The sequence below is a fragment of the Hibiscus syriacus genome, unplaced genomic scaffold, assembly GCF_006381635.1.
Source record: "Hibiscus syriacus cultivar Baekdansim isolate YM2019G1 unplaced genomic scaffold, ASM638163v2 tig00112443_pilon, whole genome shotgun sequence".
Taxonomy (NCBI): domain Eukaryota; kingdom Viridiplantae; phylum Streptophyta; class Magnoliopsida; order Malvales; family Malvaceae; genus Hibiscus; species Hibiscus syriacus.
The window spans coordinates 1,145,960-1,164,248 of record NW_024063332.1 but is presented as its reverse complement, the minus strand read 5'-3'; the positions used below and the strand labels follow the sequence as shown (position 1 = coordinate 1,164,248).

The window sequence follows — 18,289 nt, the reverse complement described above, 5'->3', positions numbered from 1 at the left end:
ACATTTCGTATTACCCGACATGCCTTTATTACTTCTCATCACTTAAATCTATACCTCATCATAACCTTTATCACATCTGATTCTTAAACTCAATCATTTTCATTTTTTTCACTTATCATTTTATAATCAAGATCTCCTTATAACATAACTAATTCATATCTTTCAACAGTGTTCTCATACTCTTTTCATTTCCCTTATACTTATCTCTGATTTCACAACCCTACTACACAAATCTTATTCTTGGTAAATTCATTGTTCGAATCATAGTACTCATATCCTTTTTCATCAATTCAAACTTCCTATCCATCTTTAACTTCCTTCAAACATACTAATCCTTATCTCCTTCATTACATCCTATTTACATAATCAAATACATAACCATTTCAAATTCACGTTATACTTTGTTAGCTTAACCTGACATCATCTTCCATTCTTAAATTCTAATACATCATCACCCGATGTCAGTCATCAATAGTTCTTCCAATCATATACATTATTTCCGGTCAAAACTAACTCTCGTAAAAATTTGATTTATCAAACTCACATTCTTACTCATCATAATACAATTTCCTGGGTTCAAATTCAAACATTTCAACTTCCTTCATCTTATAACCAATCATCGATGTACTTATTCTTAATCTTTTACCAAACAATATCTATATCACTTGAACCATTTAAAATACTTCATATACTTCATTTTACATAATTTCTAACATATTTTTTAATCCACTCCACCCTTTAACTTCATATTAATTCTTAACTCTCTACTTTATCTTCCAATATCAGATCCTACTACTCAAGCGTTTCTGACTTTCATCAGATTTGATCTTTTAACATGGATACTACTACTTTTAACCCTGATATGTGAAACCCAAAATTTTTTCCTTTCTTTGATAGTGTTAATCTTTATAAAATACCAATTCTTTTAATCATTCAGAGTTCTCTCTAGAACTTTAGCACTATTAACTACTTCTTGGAAAGGAAATGATTTCATCACCAATAACATTCTTTTAATTTGAGAACAAATCATTCACAATCCACTTGCATGCCTCATTTTCCTATAAATTAGCTTAACAACTATTCACTCAACTTATCGCACTACACTCTTATCCATACATAGTACGATTCCCCTGTTTCAAATTCATAGGCTCTGGCTTTATAAATCTGATAAACTTATTACCAAATACTTATTCTCGGATGTTTCGAAACTAATAACCTCATCACTAAATCTTCTAGCGTTCACATTGTGACATTTGTTCACCATATTCTATCTTGTCCACGAAATAACGAAACTGCTCCCTATTACTTTCCCGATTGAAAATAATAAAAACCCTCTAACGCTATTCTAACATGATTTCAACTTTATAAATCCACATTTGATTTTACGAGGCACTTCCTGAGGTATCCGCTCTTCATCCTGCCTGGCCAGGGCAGGTGAATTACTACCACCATCAGGTTTATCGCCTCTCGATTCACTTAACCATTTTATTCTCATAACTATCTCATACTAATCTTATTTTATTAACAAGACAATATACTCCTTACACTATCAGATCAAAATTTTCACTTTGAGTTGATATGTATACATTTTTAAAACACATTTGACTTTGGTTTAAGCCTAGAATCGGCTAAACCTTAGCTCTGATACCATTAAATGTAACACCCCAACCCGTATCCAACCCGAATTCGAGTCCGAAGTGTCACATTGACTTTTCAAACTCTGTCTTTACAAATTCACAAAATATTAAATTCACTATTTACGAAAATGAGTACTTTACATTAATAAATACAATCAAATTGTTTTACAGAGCTTATTCAATTCAAATCTTGTAACTACATGCCAACTAAATTATATAACACAAAATACATATATTCAATATGTTTCTGATCTGATCTTTGTAAGGGAGATACTTACATGTCTTGTTTCTCTCTACTTCTCTTTTCTCTTTCCCAAACCTACGTATGAAACATTCACACGCTAAGTCGATGACTTAGTAAGGCATAAATAACTTAAATATAAATTCACATTATTATTTCCTATGATGCATACTTCATGTAATTATATTAAATGCTAAAACATATTACCTCAGAACATCATCCATACATATCCCTATGATTTCATTATCCTTATTAATATTCTTATTATAATTATCATTTATATCTCTTAGTCACACATTATTGTACTAAACAATATATATAAAACAAGTATATCATTTCATAAAGAGTACACATCATCATATCACTTCACGAAATAAACATATGATCATACCAAGTTTATTATATTATCATTTTATCAACCCATGTGCACATGTAAGAACTATAAATAGATGAGTCTATAGAGGTTGTGCACTAATGTTGTCACCACAGCTCGTATAATGCACCGAAGTGCCACGTAGGATTGCACTGAAGTGCGTATAGAAATACACTGTAGTGCCATATATTAATGTTCATAAGGACCACATAGAAATTCCGTAAATCATATACATATACTAATGATCAAGTATGTGTCTCACAAGACCTCACACATGTTCCAAAGAATACATATGTCCCGAAGGCAACGTAGACCCTCGACTCTTGGAATGCCAACTATACCTCTAGCTCTTATGTCGCATAACATGGGCATTACCATTTATAATAATTCATGTCACTTATTTCACTTAACATATAAACACATGTAATCGCGTAACTTATGGCTCATATTCTCGTAGAGTCTCATATAACCACATATCACTCATCTCACAACATATGGTTTATATTTTATTCTCTTATAGTCACATATCATAAAATCACATAATTTTTATCTCGTAGATCATGTCGCATTTTTATACAATCTCAAAATCATTGTCATATATTGATATCACATTTTTACTTAGTCACATAGATAATACTACATAGAATTTAAATCACGCAGTTCATATTACATAGCTTATATATTGTTCTTATATCTTTTATAGCCATATAAAACACCTAGATCATCATTCCCTAATTTATATTTCATGTTTATATAATCATTATATCTATATCACCTAGCTCATGTTTGTGTTCTATTATGCTCCCCTAGATCATGTAACATATATTGTAGCATACCAACATATATCACTTATATAACTTCATTTATATATTAATTCCTATATTTCATTATTAGTTCAATTTCGTTACTCTTGTAACCTTTACCTATAACTTCATAGATTTTTATCATGTAATTCCTATATTATAGTTCTTCTAAGAACATTCTTTCTCATATAGCTTATCTCACATATGCTTATCATTATTATGTATAGGTCTCTTAATTGATATATTCTTATCTTGTCCGATTGATCAATGCTAATTAGTTTATCTAACTTTTCATTTAAATACTATAAATAGATTATATTAGTTCCATAAGTTTAACTCATGTAATTTATGTTTTTATTATATCTTCATCTACACATATATTTACATGTTCATAATCACCTAACTTACATTATTTCTATCGTTATCACATACGACATTTACTATCATGTATAGTTCGTGATCTTATAACTTATCTTACATACTCATACAGCTCAATAATGGTTCACATAGTTACATATATCGTTTCCATATAGTCCATATCATATAAATTACACCACATAATATATAATATGAACAAGGCATATTTTATTCACCTAATATAAACATAATCATGATTTTAGTTATGCAATCATATATATAAAAATATTAGAAACAAACTTCTCACAAGTCTAATTTCCATATATTCATATGCACATTTTAATAATATGCACTCATCTGGCCTCACTAGTCAATACCGATATCTTTTCCCTTGATCGATCTTATTTGCCAATGTTCTGGAACTGTTTAGGCTTAGCATCTACATAATTATAATTTCCAAGACAATTATCATAAGCCTAAACCTTGTAATTCGATGCTAATAACTTAATCTAACTTAATTAACCAAAAATTTATTTTTCTTTTTAGGGGTGTATCGGTATACTACGGGTGTATTGTTACCCAAATTAGCTCCGAAATTCACGGGTATCGGTACACTCATTAATGTATCGGTACACTATGAAGTTGTTCTTCAAATTTAGTCTTAGTGTATCGGTACCTATTCTTAGTGTACCGATACACCTGCCTAGAATAGACTGTTTAAAACCCGAAAATCATACCAAATCAACTTAAATTCTTCCTTACTTAGCTCCTTAGATATTCTTAACTCAAAAATACATATTCAAACCAATTCCTATACATTTAACACATCTTTATCCTCAAATTCTCATCCTCCACATAGAATTCAAGAATCCTACCAAAATTTCTACTTGTTCTAAATTCACTTCTAACACTTCATATCTTTTAATTTAGCCATTGACAAGTCAAATTCAACTTCGAAATCTATTAACTCATTTTATCTCAATAATTCACATAAAAACTCTTTATATTTAATCATTCATAACTCATCTATTTTGGAGTTTCAACACACTTAAATCTCTAATTAATCTTTCTTAGCACACCAAAAATCAAAACCAAGCTTAAAACTCAATAAATAATCAATTTACCAAAACTTACCTTCAAGATGGAGCTCACGGTAACGAGGGAGAATAAGAAACTAAGTCTCCAAACTCTTCTTCATTTATTTCTTCTTTTCACGTATTTATATCCCCTTAAAAAGAGAAATAAAAATCTTCTCTTAGAAAATACATATACCCTTATTACTTCCAAACTTTACAATTAAATCCAATATCAAAATTCTCCAATAAAGTCCTTGAACTTTTAACTTGTTTCGAAATTAAGCACCAAGGTTTCAGAATTTTCATTTTAGTCACTGACCTGACTTTTGGATGTTACAAATCCCCCTCCTTTTAAGAAAATTCGTCCTCGAATTTTCACTGCATTAATAGATAAATATATGTCTACACATATCCTATTCATATTTCATGTTACCTTCTCAATTTAATCTTTCACATTATCATTAATAACTTGGCTTTCCTCTCTTCCATTCTTCAACTACCTTTTCCTTTGTACATTCTATCATGTCACTTATTATATAGATAGTAGCATATTTCGCCTCACTCAACATTATAAATCAATCAAATTCCTTATCAATCTTTAATTGTTTTGCTATAATAAGCAAACTTTTACTCCATCTTTACTTGATTGCCTCTAAAACTTCCTTAATATATATAAATCATTATTTATTTTCATGACCACATTTACTTATCAAAGAAAATGAAATGGTTACATCTTCATCATAATTGATTAACACACACTTTGTAGATTCAAATAACATTTCGTATTACCCGACATGCCTTTATTACTTCTCATCACACTTAAAATCTATACTCAGCATAACCTTTATCACATCTGATTCTTTAAACTCAATCATTTTCATTTTTTCACTTATCATTTTATAATCAAGATCTCCTTATAACATAACTAATCCATATCTTTCAACCGTGTTCTCATACTCTTTTCATTTCCCTTATACTTATCTCTGATTCACAACCCTACTACACAAATCTTATTCTTGGTAAATTCATTGTTCGAATCATGGAACTCATATCATTTTCATCATCTCAAACTTCTTATCCATCTTTAACTTCCTTCAAACATACTAATCCTTATCCCTTCATTACATCATATTTACATAATCAAATACATAACCATTTCAAATTCACGTTATACTTTGTTAGCTTAACCTGACATCATCTTCCAATTCTTAAATTCTAATACATTCATCATCACCCAACGATGTGAGTCATCAATAGTTCTTCCAATCATATACATTATTTTCGGTCGAAAACTAACTCTCGTAAATAATTTATTTGATTTATCAAACTCACATTCTTACTCATTCATATTGCAATTCCTGGGTTTAAATTCAAACATTTCAACTTCATTCATCTTATAACCAATCATCGATGTACTCATTCTTAATCTCTTACAAACAATATCTATATCACTTGATCCATTTAAAATACTTCTATACTTCACTTTACATAATTTCTAACATAACTTTTAATCCACTCCACCCTTTAATTCATATTAATTCTTAACTCTTTACTTTATCTTCCAATATCAGATCCTACTACTCAAGCGTTTCTGACTTCATCAGATTTGATCTTTTAACATGGAATACTACTACTTCTAACCCTGATTATATGTGAAACCCAAAATTTTTTCCTTTCTTTGATAGTGTTAATCTTTATAAAATACAAATTCTTTTAATCATTCAGAGTTCTCTCTAGAACTTTAGCACTATTAACTACTTCTTGGAATGGAAATGATTTCATCACCAATAACATTCTTTTAATTTGAGAACAAATCATTCACAATCCACTTGCATGCCTCATTTTCCTGTAAATTAGCTTAACAACTATTCACTTAACTTATCGCACTACACTCTTATCCATACATAGTACGATTCCCCTGTTTCAAATTCATAGGCTCTGGCTTTATACATCTGATAAACTTATCACCAAATACTTATTCTCAAATGTTTCAAAACTAATAACCTCGTCACTAAATCTTCTATCGTTCACATGGTGACATTTGTTCACCATATTCTATCTTATCCACGAAATAACGAAACTGTTCCCTATTACTTTCCCGATTGAAAATAATAAAAACCCTCTAACGCTATTCTAACATGATTTCAACTTTATGAAAATCCATATTTGATTTTACGAGGCACTTCCTGAGGTATCCGCTCTTCATCCTGCCTGGCCAGGGTAGTTGAATTACTACCAACATAAGGTTTATCACCTCTCGATTCACTTTAACCATTTTATTCTCATAACTATCTCATACTAATCTTATTTTATTAACAAGACAATATACTCCTTACACTATCAGATCAAAAAAATTCACTTTGAGTTGATATAATACATTTTCAAAACTCATTTGACTTCGGTTTAAGCCTAGAATTGACTAAACCTTAGCTCTGATACCATTAAATGTAACACCCCCAACCTGTATCCGACCCGAATTCGAGTCCGAAGTGTCACATTGACTTTTTCAAACTCTGTCTTTACAAATTCACAAAATATTAAATTCACTATTTACAAAAATGAGTACTTTACATTAATAAATACAATCAAATTGTTTTACAAAAGTCGATCAGAGCTTATTCAATTTAAATCTTGTAACTACATGCCAACTAAATTATATAACACAAAATACATATATTCAATTTGTTTCTGATCTGATCTTTGTAAGGGAGATACTTACATGTCTTGTTTCTCTTTACTTATTTTTTCTCTTTCCCAAACTACGTATGAAACATTACACGCTAAGTCGATGACTTAGTGGCAAATAAACTTAAATATAACTTCACATTATTATTTCCTATGATGCATACTTCATGTAATTATATTAAATGATAAAACTATTATACCTCAGAACTCATTCATATTAGCTCCGAAATTCACGGGTATCGGTACACTCATTAATGTATCGGTACACTATGAAGCTATTCTTCAAATTTAGTCTTAGTGTATCGATACCTATTCATAGTGTACCGATACACCTGTCCAGATAGACTGTTTAAAACCCAAAAAGCATACCAAATCAACTTAAATCCTTCCTTACTTAGCTCCTTAGATATTCTAACTCAAAATACACCACTCAAACCAATTCCTATACATTTAACACATCTTTATCCTCAAATTCTCATCATCCACATAGAATTCAAGAATCCTACCAAAATTTCTACTTGTTCTAAATCCACTTCTAGCACTACATATCTTTTAATTCAACCATTGACAAGTCAAATTCAACTTCAAAATCTATTAACTCCTTCTATCTCAATAATTCACATAAAAGCTCTTCATATTTAATCCTTCAAAACTCATCTATTTTGGAGTTTCAACACACTTAAATCTCTAATTAATCTTTCTTAGAACACCAAGAATCAAAACCAAGCTTAAAACTCAATAAATAATCAATTTACCAAAACTTACCTTCAAGATGGAGCTCACGGTAACGAGGGAGAATAAGAAACTAAGTCTCCAGACTCTTCTTCATTTCTTTCTTCTTTTCACGTATTTATATCCCCTTAAAAAGAGAAATAAAAATTTTCTATTAGAAAAGACCATACCACCCTTATTACTTCCAAACTTTACAATTAAATCCAATATCAAAATTCTCCAATAAAGTCCCTAAACTTTTAACTTATTTCAAAATTAAGCACTAAGGTTTTAGAATTTGTATTTTAGTCACTGACCCGACGTTTTGGATGTTACAGGTCGACTGCGATTGGATCTTCATCTCCTAACCCAAAAAATTCAGTGTTTTGGTACCTCCAAAGCCTCTCTACTGGGTTTTCCTAAGGTGCTACAACTAGAAGAACAGGCTGGACTGGCTGGATAGATGGGGTAGCAGGTGCCTGAGGAATAACTCTATCTATGCACTCTAGAGTAGAGGTTAGATTCCTGAAGAATGCACCCTCATCAACTCCAGCGTCTCAAAGCTCTCCATACTCGAAGTCTGGGACGAACTCATCTAATGAATCACTGACTAAAGGAGCTCTACTCTCGTCTCTACTATGATTTGGGCTTTTGTCCATATCTAAAATTCTAAAATTAAGAGGAAACAAAGAATTACTATCACTATTGCAAATATAGAAGTACGAGTTAACACTTTAGGTGTATGTATACCTATAAACTCTTTACTGATATTGACAGACCGACACTGACCCGCGGGTCCTAATAACGTCAATCATAATGCTCTGATACCACTAAGGGTGTGTTTGGTTCACGGAATGTAAGATTACCAGTGGGAATGTAAGATTACCAGGGAATAAGATTACTGAGAATGTTGTATTTGTGTTTGGTTAGCTTAGCAGGAATGCAAGATTACCGTGTTTTGGTTAAAGGAATAAAGATTATTGGAATATATATTTGACCAAATTGTCCTTATTATATTTGTTTTTTTTAACAAGTTGGAAAATATTATATATTTTCTTTAAAAAATTTAAATTCATAAAATTTATATAATTTTTTTACAAAATTGAAAATATAAAAAGGTTTAATGAAAGGGTAAAATTTTATTTTAACCCCTGAACTTCATATAAAATTTTAATTATAGACTTTTTTGTAAATTTAAAATAGTTTAAGGATAAATTTGTAATTTAACTTTCGTAGAATTTTTATTATTCAATGACAGAAGAATGATATTTTTAAAAGAAAAAAAATTAAGGGCATTTTAGTCCAAAACGCCTGTAATCCAACAATACCTAAGGAAATGGAGGTAATGACATTCCCGGTAATATACCAAAAAATCAACTATGGTAATCTTACATTACCAGGAATGGGATTCCCGTGCTAACCAAACGGGGGAATGTGGATTCTATTCCCATGGGAATCTCACATTCCCCCATCCAAACGCCCCCTAAATGTAACACACTAGACCAGTACGACACATAATCGACCGATTTAAGATGCTACACGAAACCACTCAAGTGGTTAACCAACTTTTTCTTACTTTCTTTAAATATAAAACAACTATAAAATAAACTAAGAATAGATTTCTTACCTTGATTGATTCAATCTAGGCTTAGGTTTCCTTAGAGTCTAATCTTGGCTAAGTAGAAGAAATAAAGAAGAAGAGTCTGGAGAAGAAAAAAATGGGAAAATATTTTTGGGGAATAACTCACGTAAAAAATAATGGAGATAAGAGGGTTTTTAACCTTTAAAACAAGCTACGGATAAACTATTGGGCCAACATAAGCTCGATATCCTTTTTGAACTGGTTCAACTGGCTTGACTTATGGGTTTCGGGTTGGCTGGAATAATGACTGGGTTCCAGGGCATTACACAAACATCGTCGTTTATCAATCATATGTTATGACAAACGTGATACCAAAATATTCGTATTTCACTCCTCTTTTTATTCTGAGGATTGGTTTTCCAAGAAAACCGTGCAAAATTGACGAAATCCATTTAAAAGTTTAACGTATTAATATTATGATCTCTTTCAATGACCAACCGATGAGACTAGTTTTGAGGTATGTTATTCCTCTTCACAAAATAATAATTTCCACTGTTCAATTTTTTAAAATAAACATCCTAAATCCCATACATTTAATAAAGTCTTCAAACATCTAAAAATGGTAGATTTTTTGTGTTTAATTTCGTCGATATTAAAAGAGTTTCATAGAGAACTAATCATATGAGAAGAATAACGAGTCAAATGCGAACATTTTGAAACCCATTTTTCTACTAAAGATGATGATGACAGATGGCGACTGACAAACGACAATAGTAAAAAAATACAGTGATAAAAAAATTGTATAAAAGTTCAGTGATATGGCATTAGAACAATCGCGTCCAAACGATGTTGTTTTGGTATGACATGCCACATCAGCAACCGTTAGTCATGTCATCGTCCTATTAGTAACTTAAAGGCAGAGTGACATAATTGAATTTAAACTAAGTTTAATGGTATAAACGAGTCCATAGAAAAATTTTAGTGGTATTCGCTCTAATGTACCCTAAAAAAATATAAATTGTGTAGTATCCTATATTCTGTAGCTGAAACTGCTGGAATCTCCGCAACAATCAAATCTCTTTGCAAAGGTAATTTCACATAAGGTTTCGTTTGTTTTTGAATTCCAAATCCTTTTTTCTTCTTTATTTTGTCAATTTTATTTCTTTGTACGCCGAGGAATCAAATCATCAATTTGTTGAAATATTAACTTTTTAGGGAAAAGCCAAAGGGCAATGGCGGGAGGAGGAGAGGATCTGCCGAGGGATGCAAAGATTGTCAAGTCACTGCTCAAATCAATGGGCGTTGAGGAATATGAACCTCGCGTTATCCATCAGTTTCTTGAGCTATGGTATCGCTATGTGGTGGATGTGTTGTCAGATGCACAGGTTTACTGTGAGCATGCCGGCAAGCAAACCATCGATTGCGATGATGTGAAGCTTGCTATTCAATCCAAAGTCAATTTCAGCTTCTCACAACCTCCGCCAAGAGAGGTACTATTTGCTTTAAAAAAAAGTTGTTCTTTGTGGGATTTACAGCTGATTAAATTGATCTGTGGCGTCTCTAAAAATTAACAATATTTGACTTGTTCTCATGATGTTAGCGTTATGCAACCCAGGGATCTTTTTTTTTGGATAATTAACCCAGGGATCTTTTGGGAGGTGCTAAAATAACATAAATCTTGTTTTTGTTCTTTCCCCGTATTTTTAACCAATCTTTTCATGTTCTTGAATGAAGCAAATATATGAATAAATATTGTGAAAATAGTTTTGGATTTTTGTTGTTTTTAGGTGCTTTTGGAATTGGCAAGAAATAGGAACAAAGTTCCATTGCCGAAGGCAATACCAGGTCCTGGAATTCCCCTTCCTCCTGAGCATGATACATTGATAAGCACGAACTACCAATTTGCTATCCCTAAGAAGCAATCGACTCCAGCAATGGAAGAGACTGAAGACGATGAAGAAAGTGTTAAACCGAATTCGTCGCAAGAGCAGAAAACCGATGTGGCACACCCAACATCTCTCAGAGTATCGTTTCCTCTCACTAAGCCCCCAAGTAGGGATGGCAAACGGGTACAGTTTCGTTGATTCCGCACCGCATCCGCTCTAATTGGAGCGGGGATGGGTATAATTTTAGCGGGTAGTGGGCGGGGTGTGGATTTATAAAGTGGTACCCGTCGTGGGTGGTGGGCGGGTAATGGGTTTGAGATATTACCCGCCCCGCATCCGCCCGACCCGCATCCGTCCTCCCAGCTAAATATCTATTAAATTTTGGACCATTATAAATTTAGGTGTAATTTTATAGACTAATTTATAAATTTTAATATTGTATAATATATAACATATAATTTATCCAAATATTAAGGATATTTAGTCTTTAATATGGTCTTTAATTAGGGAAATATTCGGCTCTTTGATTAAACCCATAATCCCACTAACCACGTCACTTTCCATGTTCTTTAGCCCATGCTGCCCATCCAAACACAAATTAGTCGTACTATAAGCATTAACATCAAAAGCAACAGTTTCCATGTTCTTTAGTCCCTCAAAACCCATATTAGGCGCACTATGAGCATTAACATCGAAAACAACACAACAATCCAGCTCTGCGACTACATGCTCCCTACAATTTGTCTCCATAACATTCGTAGAGTTACTCCTCTGACAAATTGAAGCATGCGCTGCTACCCCATCACGAACTGTTTGGGAACCAACTCCAACATCCCATTAGTTTGCTATCAGGCGGGTCTAGATGGGTATGTCGCTAGTGGGTAGTGGATGTGGGGATGAATTTGAAAATATACCCGCGTGAGCGGGTGTGGATTTGAAAATTTGTACCCATCATGGGTGGTGGGCGGGTGGTGGATTGAAAAATATTATGTGGGTATGGGGATGGGGGGAGGGGGTATCTGCACCCGACCCGCCCGTTTGCCATCCCTACCCCCAAGTGAAGACTCGTTTTCGTAAGCTGTTTCAAAAATCCATCTATGTAGGATAATATATGCTTTTAAGTTTTATCCTGTTCATCAAAACGATGGTTGATGTTTCATCTGATATCATGATTGAATGTTATTGATCATTGTAATCTGACCAAGTTACTGCTTCAATTCTTAATGTTAAATGTTCTTCACGCGTAGTTACGTTCCCTATCTGGCAATTTCTGCACTTTTTTCCTGTATGTGTTCATAAACCGTGTGGAATTGAGCAATCGAGAGCCATGAAGCACAACATATGAATGAATTAACGGAGGAAACTGCTAAGAAATCAATCATTTCATTGATTGCTGAATCCAGTTGGCCAATGTTTCCTAGCAATGGAACCATATAGTATTGTTCTGTACAAATATTTTTTTTTACACAAGAATAAGCTATTGCTTCTTTTTCTTTTGCATAAAGTAAGAATTGAAGAGGGTCAGGTCAACTTCTTGAAGCAAACATAGTACTAGACAAGGGTCCCGTACTGGAAACAGGGAGACCTCGGTTATACATCCTCTGTATCTCCTCCCTGTACTCTGTCAAAGACTTGTCGGGTATGGATGGTGTTAGCTCCACCACATCCCCCATCATCAGCCTGCATGTTGTATCGCTCACTGGCTCATGGTTCAGCCTTGGCCTCAACTCTTCCTTCACTGGAAACCCATATGGAGACCATCTCGAGTTCCCCCTCCCAGCTCTTTCTAGCAAATCCATCATTGTTGAGTTTGCCGGAAGCTCCTGCACTGACATCTGCAACTTTCATAGAACCATAAATATTCAGACCAAACTCCCTATCTCCATCAGCAAGTAAGACGAAGTGTGCCATTTAGGATACATACCTTATCATTTTCGATCATGATAACAAAGACAGGTCCATCCTGGCTGCAATGAGGCTTATAAGAGAACGGGCAGTCATCCAAATGTGTTGGGAAGGTGCAGGGTGGCTTGACAGGATCAGTGTAGCCAATCGAACAATATTGGTCCTTGCTCATTGTTTCACAGTGCCAAGTCACAACCCATCGAGCCCACTCAACCATCTGAAGTACAAATGAAGAGTACTTTGAGTCACCCTCCTTGTATCTCCAGTGAGCTGCAAGGCCAAACTCGGCTTGCAAATGCATCTCCTTTGTTCGAATTTGAACTTCAAGTGGAATTGCACCTTCACCCATCACCACTGTGTGCAAAGACTGATACCTGCAGATTGTAAGGAAGTTAGAAGGAAATTTTGCAGTTTTTCAGATTCCATCTAAGAACGATACTGAAACATGTTCATGTATAATATACCCGTTAAATTTAGGGTATCTTATATAGTCCTTCAGCTTTCCAGGTACTTCAGACCATAACTGGTGAACTACTCTCAAAGCCTCATAACAGTCTTCCTCCTTTTCAACAATGATTCGTAATCCATGAATATCATGGATTTCATTCATTGTCAACTTTTTCCTGCAAAAAGAAGATAATATTTAGCATCAACAATGGCCTACTCCTTCACCCTTTGCCTAATCAATTGTTGATGAATTCTAGAAAAGAAAAAACAATCCCGAAACACATGCCTAGTCTTCTGAGAAAAAGATTACAATGTAGAAAATGTGCATACACCTGTGACAATGTCGTGTGAATGTCTCTCGATGATAGTCAGTGTGTGAATGTGATTATCCTCTGCCTGCCATGGGTGTTTATGTATGTATGAAAAAGAGAGAGAGAGAGAGATAACATACTTCAACATCTTTGAATAAATGCTATATAAGCTTTTATGTCGTCCAGAGAGAACATGGTAAGTAATTTCTTTATCCTTGAGCGCCCTCTCGAGTTTCTCTATAGCAGAAGTGATCATTGCCTCATCAAATGAGTCCACAAGCCTAGAAGACAATTCTTTGTGCTGCTCCGGATTGAGATGCTTGAAACATAGATTCTCTAATTGCTCCTTCCAGCTAGAGATTCCTAGCCGATTGGCCAAAGGAGCAAATATTTCCAAAGTCTCCTTAGCAAACCTCTTTTGCTTGAGCGGAGGCAATGCATCTAGTGTCATCATGTTATGCAACCGATCTGCCAATTTAATAAGAACCGCTCGTTCATCTGCCATGGCAAGGAACATGGTGTGAAGGCGATCAGCTTCAACAGTCTTGCTCGCCGTATTATTTTCTCGTGCTAGCTTGCTCAGATGGCTAAGTTTAGAGACCTACACGGACGACATAATAATACCATGATCAGAATCTTATGATTTCATTTATTCATTCAAAAGAATAGTGATTTCTCTAATCCAATGAAGGAAATTAAAACCGACCAAGTGGCACCCATGAATATGCTCAGCATATAATGCTATAAATAGTGATATGCAACCATAATAAAGCTACATCTATTTGCCAGATTCAAATCATGTAATAGATCAATGATAATCATATGCAGCGTTATTGCAAATTGAATATACCAAAATTTCAAATGCAAGAGAGATTCCTATCTCTTACCCCTTCTACTAAATCAGCAACCCCGGCACCAAATGTTCTAAAAATGTAGTCGTAGCTCAAGAATGAATCATCAATGGTGTCGTGTAAAAGCCCTGCTGCAATGACCGTGGAATTAGCACCAATGGATGCCAACAACACTGCCGTCTCTACACAATGTTGCAGATAAGGATCTCCACTCGCACGCATCTACAAACAAAGAACATCATATAACCCTAATAAACAATGAGAGACCAACAGAACATAAAGAACAAAACATTAATTTCGCTGTTTATACCTGCCCTCTATGTGCCTTCTCGGCTTCATAAAATGCTTTGATTACAATATCTTCGGAAAATACTCCGTGCTTCATTTGTGCACCTAAAAGCAATTCCTTCGCATAAGGCTCCCAATCCACTTCCTCCGTGAAATTATCCTCCATAGTGAAGGGTAATTCATCAACACAACTACTGCTTTGCACCTTGAAACTCGGGGAATCATAATGACGACAAGATCCCAATGTTCCCCTAATGAATCCGTTGAACAATCGATTTGTCCCAACACGAAATGAGCCATGGAAATTCACATCCCCACCCTTTTCGCGAACAATTCGCATAGGAGAGCCGCTGCTACTATACGAAACCGGGCCCTGAAACACCGATATCGGGCTCTGATTGGCTTTCAAAGAAGAACCACCGAATTTACTCGACGAGTAACAAAATGAACTGCTTAATTCCTTCAAATCTTCTCCTCTATAGGACCCTAGATCGTCTCCCCCACCGCTAGAAAAGCTTGATTTTACCGACGGCGAGGAGAAGAGGCACGATAGACCACCAACAGCGGGTCTCTGTAAAGAACCTGAAGCGGTCGTTGAGGAAGTTGACGAGGATCTTGAATTCAAATCAAAATCGTAAGAAGCGTGAGAATTCATGTTGATCTGAATAGGAGCGGAGCACACGGTGCTCGGCGTGCTCCTCGGTGGACTAGCGTAAAGAACTATTGTCGAAACCGCCATGGCTTACGAACAACCAAGATAAATCCCCAAAATAAATGGTTTTAAAATTAATTAAATGTCAAAACCCAGAATTTTCCCTCCAAAGAAACAACAAATTTGCTCAGGATCCAATCAAAATTTTCTTTAAAAACACAACAATTTAAGGGTCCCCCCCTACAATCAGAAGCCAATGAATTTGTTAAACGAGACCCTATTGGAATCTCAAGAGTAAGAACTAAAAAAGAAAAATAAATCCCTTTGGTTCAGCACGTATATTTATTCTATCATACATACATTCACACAAACAGCAAAGACAAACAAAGAATCGAAATCTGTTTTGAAGAGAAGGATTATTGAGCTACAGTATTTACAAATATATAGCCTAAATTTCTACTTGTAAATTGACAAATTAAGAGGGGGGAATAAGAAAGAGTCAACAAAGCCGCTGGATTTTTTAAATGAAAAGCTTAGTTTTCCTTCTCTTTCCTTTCTTCTTCTTCTTTGATTTTTCCTTCAATAATATTTTTTTTTCTCATGGAGTTCTATTATTGCGGGAAATTTCTCTGAGGCCAGGAATAGTAATAATTAAATTACGATAATACCCTTTATGATTAGCGAAGTTAACTGGACGTTGGCTTTTCGTTGTGGATAATCTCGACTTTTTGTTAATTGGTAACTTAATGCTATGCTGTCATCGTACCTTTTCTTTTCCTCAAAGGAGGTAAAACTGTAGTTTCAATCCCTTATTATACTATAATTCGTTATCTAGTCCTTACAATTTAATCTCTACTTTATTAAAATATTAACCCGTTATATAAAAAAGCATATCCCCTCCAACTTTAAAGTTAGAATATTTTTAGTTTGAATAGTTAATAATTATAATTAAGTACCACATTGCACAAAATGATAAACTTAAGTACGAAAAGTTATATTTATCCTATATATATTTTAAAAAGTCACCTAATATAGCAATTATAATTTATGTTAAACAAACCCAATGATTTGTTTAATTTGATACGGATGACACTTTATTTTATTCACATCTCTTTGATTTGTTTTATTTCTATCTATTTATTTAAAGATGTTGTTGGAATAGCAATGACGTTGGAACTCTTGTTGCTTTGCATTCGAGGCAAAGGAAAGCAAAGATTGTACGCCTTGAATAATAGTATAGACACATGCATGCCCCCACATGTAGTTGCTTCTAGTGCACAACAACAGTAAATATTAAAAAATATTGATATTTTAGATAAAAATAATAATATTTTAAATAATTTTTTACCGATTTTATTATTTAAATAATAATAAAATTAATAATATCTTTTTAATTATATATTAAGAGCAACACACTGTAAAACTTCTCAATAAACGAGCGTTCCATATCTCATCTACTTTTAAAATCAAAAATCGACTACAACATATTTCGTAAAAAGATAATAAATTGTACTTGTTCAGGTTACTTGAAATCTCTTATTTTTATGGTCATTTGATAACTTCCGGCCACTATTTAAACAATTGGACATTGGACATCATATTTTCTTCTAAATTGTATCAAAACAAGGTGATTAGTTGGATCCATTTGTTAAGTGTGGCAGTTGCTCTTTCTAAATGGGGTTTCATCATTAATATAGATGAGAGTATTGGTTCAATTGTTAAGATTGATTATCAAACTTATAGTGGAAGAAGAAGACAGTCCATAAAAGTAATTATTAGTTTTGACTTAAATAAAATCTTAATCTCTAAACTTATAATTAAAGAATGCATTCGAATAGTTGAGTACGGAACTTTACTTATTATATATTTCTCGTATGAGGAATATGGGAATGTCAAAGATATATATGTCCATATGATATGTCAAAAGACGTATCATATTGGTTTTAAACTTTTGAACTTTTTAATTTTATTCCTGAACTATGATGTATGTTCTAAATTAATGCCAAAATTTTATGTATTACAAGTTCGTCTCAAACTATAATCCTTATTCTAAATTGATTCCAAAATATTAGATAATGGCATTTCCTAAATCATTCATAAGTTTAAAAATTAATATAAAATAAAAATTATTATTTAAAGATGAATTTAAAATGTTTAAAAATTTAAAGATTAATTTAAAATAAAATTATAATTTAAAAACATGTTGTGTAATTAATTCAATTACTATATTGTTTGAAAAAATAACTGTTTTATCATCATACTTTTTTAAAAAGAATCTAGTACAAAATGAGTGTTGGGCATGAGTCGGTTTAAGTTTCGATCAATCCAATTCGACTTAAAATTATAAACTTTTTACTCGAAACTTGATTTAATTTGAGTTTAGGGGTGATTTTATCTGATCTGATTTTTTGAGATAAAATATAAATATGACTCGATTCAACCCAAAATAAATATATTTATAAAAAACATTATTTTTATTCAATA

At 33.2% G+C, this 18,289-nt stretch overlaps 2 protein-coding genes across 2 annotated transcripts; one reads left to right on the top strand and one right to left on the bottom strand.

Moving 5' to 3' along the window:
- Positions 1 to 10,477: 10,477 nt before the first annotated feature.
- Positions 10,478 to 11,581, top strand: LOC120179686 (transcription initiation factor TFIID subunit 9-like). Its single transcript, XM_039185220.1, has 3 exons — positions 10,478 to 10,553; positions 10,681 to 10,955; positions 11,253 to 11,581. Exons 2-3 carry the CDS (start codon positions 10,698 to 10,700, stop codon positions 11,547 to 11,549), a joined length of 555 nt encoding a protein of 184 aa, XP_039041151.1. The 5' UTR covers positions 10,478 to 10,553; positions 10,681 to 10,697; the 3' UTR covers positions 11,550 to 11,581.
- Positions 11,582 to 12,817: 1,236 nt separating this feature from the next.
- LOC120179685 (probable GTP diphosphokinase RSH2, chloroplastic) lies at positions 12,818 to 16,160 on the bottom strand. The gene is made up of 6 exons (XM_039185218.1): positions 15,176 to 16,160; positions 14,902 to 15,087; positions 14,155 to 14,615; positions 13,721 to 13,879; positions 13,276 to 13,630; positions 12,818 to 13,186 (listed from the first exon to the last, which is right to left on the bottom strand). Exons 1-6 carry the CDS (start codon positions 15,890 to 15,892, stop codon positions 12,878 to 12,880), a joined length of 2,187 nt encoding a protein of 728 aa, XP_039041149.1. The 5' UTR covers positions 15,893 to 16,160; the 3' UTR covers positions 12,818 to 12,877.
- Between the last annotated feature and the right edge of the window lie 2,129 nt (positions 16,161 to 18,289).